We start from the raw sequence: 4,062 nt of genomic DNA, 5'->3' as shown, positions 1-4,062 counted from the left end.
ATAACAAAAACCGTTAGCATGTGCCTTCAATTGGAAAATACAAAAACAAACATTTAATTCGTGGAATCAACAGAATATGTATTTTGAGTAAAGAATTTATTGGAGTGAGAAACTTTGGTTGCCCTTAAAACCTAAATTCTAGAGGCAAATTAAAAGTGCTTGCAAGTTATAAGTGCGTAATGGTAATATGTTTTAATTTCTTGGTTGAGCAAGTGAAGTGAAGTGAAAAGTAAAAAAATAACGGGCATCTAGTGCAAGAGTCTGCTTTGGAGTTAAAATCATGCTACGCACGCACAATGATGCAGATCTTAAAAGGGTAAGAGAAGGTGAAATACCCGTTATTTATTCAATAACATAACCTTAATGAATACTGCTAAATACTCCCTAAAAGGACCATTTTGCTTCGTTCTTGGAAATTGGATCTCTTGACGTTAAGTGCATGCAGGAAATGCATCTGGATACTACAAGCACGTTTGATGGATTAAAGAGTATCTCACCTTCGTCTTTAGAAACGTCCATGTTTCAACTTTCGCCTAATTTGATAAACTCAATTCCATTACCATTGCTTTCTTCGACGCCGAGTCCCAGCAACGCTAGTCCTATAACTATGTCACAGCCGCAACCACATAGTTATGGATATTTTAATATTGGCAACGGAATATCTGTAACAGACATGGCACTACATTCAGGTTTTATGGGAAAGAAAAATATATATCAGTCTCAAGAATTTAGCAAATTCGACGAAAACTTTAATATCCAACATAAAGAACCATATAGAACGACTAAAGCCACATTGGCCCAAAATCAACAAAAAAACGAGATATCAAAATCCCTAAAAATGTTTGCAATGTTGGCTGCTTGCAAGTATAGAAATGGTAATTATAAAATATAAAAAATATGCATAAGAGGCTTTCAAGGTGATATAATAATTTCAACCCTCGGGCTAATTAAAGTGTAAAATATTTTCTGTAACGGGTAGTAGTCGCTTGGCGCCGTCAATGGCGCCTGTCTGTCGACATAAATCTATCTATATGTACATATGTATGTACATATTTATGTATATATGTACATATTTACATATTCTCTAATTGGATTTTATAAATCTGTAAATACAAACCAAAATGAATATGCCAATTGGAGATATACAATTTGGCCAGCTGGTCAAGTTAATGAAATAAATACTTCTATCGTTGTTGAAGTATGTAAGTTGAAAAACGTATTAAATTAAAATGCAGCATATTCACATGATTCAATAATTAATCATGGTATATTGTTATATATATGTATCTGTCTTTTGATTCTAATAGATCCTATTAAACATGATACGGATTCTTTGGTGGATGATGTAATGCAAGACTTCTATTGTAATGGATATGTGACAGATGAATCGAATCTCTATCGACACGGAAATGATTCGGTGGAAACTTCATCACATATTGACCAGTATTATAGTTCGAATAATAACTACAATAATGGTGTCGAAAGCAATTTGAATTCTAATATAATAAATGTTGGAACAAGTAACGCAGGTAGTGGTAATACTATTCCCAACAACCATAATAGCGCAGCTATTTTTAATCCGCACTGTTTAAATCAAAACATGTGGAAGTTGCATTTTCACACTCCGTCGCCTTTTTTGGGCAGTGGGATTAGTTCGCAAGCCGCCCAACACCATGCAGCAACTGTTGCAGCAGCTGCTGCGAACATCGAATATAACAGCCAAAACATAAAGAAACTGCAAAAACGCTATGGGTGTACAAAATTTGACAAAATTGTGAGTAAAATACACATCATTCATTTTCTTGTTTTGCTTAAGCAAGTTAATAGGTTTGTTCGTCGAGCAAAAAATTTGTACGAATTTGTACGAATTATCACGATTTTTGCCCAAATCGCGTTCGTGCAGACCAAAAAAATTATCCAACACTCAAAAATTGTGAGAGCAAAGTGACAGTTCTCTTGGAGAGAAGTTGCAAATTCTTGCTGGAAAAAATTTTGCCAGCAAGAATTTGTAAACTCGAAACATGTGGTTGTGGCGCATGGTTGCATTTTTGTCTACAATAATTTGAATAAATTAGTTCGTTAAATTTAAAAAATTTATAAACACGAGCGATTTTTTTATGAAAAAAGGAAGTAAATAATTGTTGATATAATTAATTTAGTTAATTCCAATGATTTGAACTTAATTCGGCTGAAAAAAATGGTATTCGCAATCGGAATGCAATTGCAACCAGAGTCGATTTAAGAAACCCGACAGCTAATACGATGAAGAAATTGAAATGTATGTTAAAGAAAGTCAGAACAACAAGAAATATACATGTATATCCTGTTTTTGGCCATCCGAAAGAATTTTAAAAATTCTATAAAAAAATTTTATGTTTGAAATGCAACCGTGGACGCCAGCTGGCAGCGAAACTTGCAAATTCCTGCAAATTTGCATTCGTGCAGAAATTTGCAAGTTTCTCAACATGAGAGAGAATTTGAGAGAATTTTTTCTTACTCTCTGATATTTTGAGTGTTGGATAATTCTTGCTGGATTTTCGACGAACAAACCTAATGTTTTATTTAGCCAAATAACGACTGGAACGTGCGTTAAAACTGTTAGAGATTTAATCTTTGGCGTGTAATTCGAAATAGACTATATACTACCCTGCCCATTAGTTCATACCATGGTAAAAACAGCATATATATATATATTTATTTATTTATCATGGTTCATATAGTTTGAAATATTTCTACTTCAGGATTGTATGAACTGGAAGTGTGAAGTGTATGAACTAAAGGTGAGGAGGGTAGTACATTGAAAGCACAAAAAGCTCAAAAAGCGCGCAGCGTTTTGCCCATCACCGCTTAAAAAATTGGCTAGTTCTTGTTTAAGTAAAACTGAATTATATTTTTCAGGCTGCGGTAAAGCATTGTGTCTTCTGTGAAAACAACCATGAACCAGAAGCTGTAGTGAAGAGCCATGCAGTTCGCGATTCCCTCGGTCGAGTACTATGTCCGAAGCTGCGCACTTATGTCTGCCCAATTTGCAAGGCATCTGGTGATAAAGCACATACTGTTAAATACTGTCCACAAAAGCCTATTATTACAATGGAAGACGCTGTTAAAGCAGAATCCTTACGTTTAGCAAAAAGCTCTTATTATAAGCATGGAACGAAAGCGTAGATATTTATATAAAAACTTTATATATTGTTTTCTCAAGTAACTTTTAAATTGATCTGCCCTTCTAACATGTTTTTTTTTCTGAACAAAAATTGTGTTTAAAAGGGAGTTAAATTTCAAAAGCTAATTGAAGAAACTACCATAAGTATGAAAAGAAAAAGTATCTTGGAAAGATCGCCAAAAATTTAGAATAAAATTACATTTTGGAAATTATGCGAATTTATTACATAGTCTCCTTTTTATTGCTCACGAAGATTTGTTAATTTTTTCTTACTTATCGACTTTTCTATTTTAGTAAATGTAGTTTTTAAGTATTTGTACAAGAAATATTATGTACGTTAAACTATGAGCTATATTATCTTCTATTGACTTTTAAGTGTACAGTGAAATAAAGTACACTGCTCACAATAATTTTAAAATATCGAAATGAAAGAATTTTAATTGCGAACAATGTGTTTTAACCAATTTGAAATGTGTCGATTTTACTTTTACCGATTGCAAAGGAACAGAAATTAATTATGGTACTAACTCAAATCATCCTCAGTATTTATTTTTAAATAGCTATAGAGCTAGTTCATCTACTTGCGTTGAATTACGATAGTTTACGTAAATATTATTTGAGAATTAATTTGTTCTCGATTCGATTTATGTATTCAAGTATTGCGTATAATATTTGTAACTGAATTCTTAACATCAAGCAATTTGGTATATTGAAACATATTTTTAATAGATGACTTCTTATATTAAATTATATCGTTTTTAAATTACGAAAAACGTTTGAAATTTATGGTTCAATCTATACCCACGTGAACTTTCGGTTTTTTTTTGTGTAGTTAGTAAATAATTAATGCTGGATGTTGGATTACGTTGTAGCTTTAAGTACAATTTTTATTTTACATA

At 32.4% G+C, this 4,062-nt stretch overlaps 1 protein-coding gene across 1 annotated transcript; it reads left to right on the top strand.

Annotated features, from left to right (window-relative positions):
- Positions 1 to 280: 280 nt before the first annotated feature.
- On the top strand, positions 281 to 3,903 carry LOC118736740 (protein nanos). The gene is made up of 4 exons (XM_036466756.1): positions 281 to 316; positions 392 to 875; positions 1,308 to 1,774; positions 2,899 to 3,903. Exons 1-4 carry the CDS (start codon positions 281 to 283, stop codon positions 3,163 to 3,165), a joined length of 1,254 nt encoding a protein of 417 aa, XP_036322649.1. The 3' UTR covers positions 3,166 to 3,903.
- Positions 3,904 to 4,062: the final 159 nt, after the last annotated feature.

This window comes from Rhagoletis pomonella, unplaced genomic scaffold, assembly GCF_013731165.1.
Source record: "Rhagoletis pomonella isolate Grant_MI unplaced genomic scaffold, Rhpom_1.0 Rhpom_scaffold_00004, whole genome shotgun sequence".
Classification (NCBI taxonomy): domain Eukaryota; kingdom Metazoa; phylum Arthropoda; class Insecta; order Diptera; family Tephritidae; genus Rhagoletis; species Rhagoletis pomonella.
Note: the sequence above shows the minus strand (reverse complement) of the source record. Positions and strands in the feature narration are given on the sequence as shown.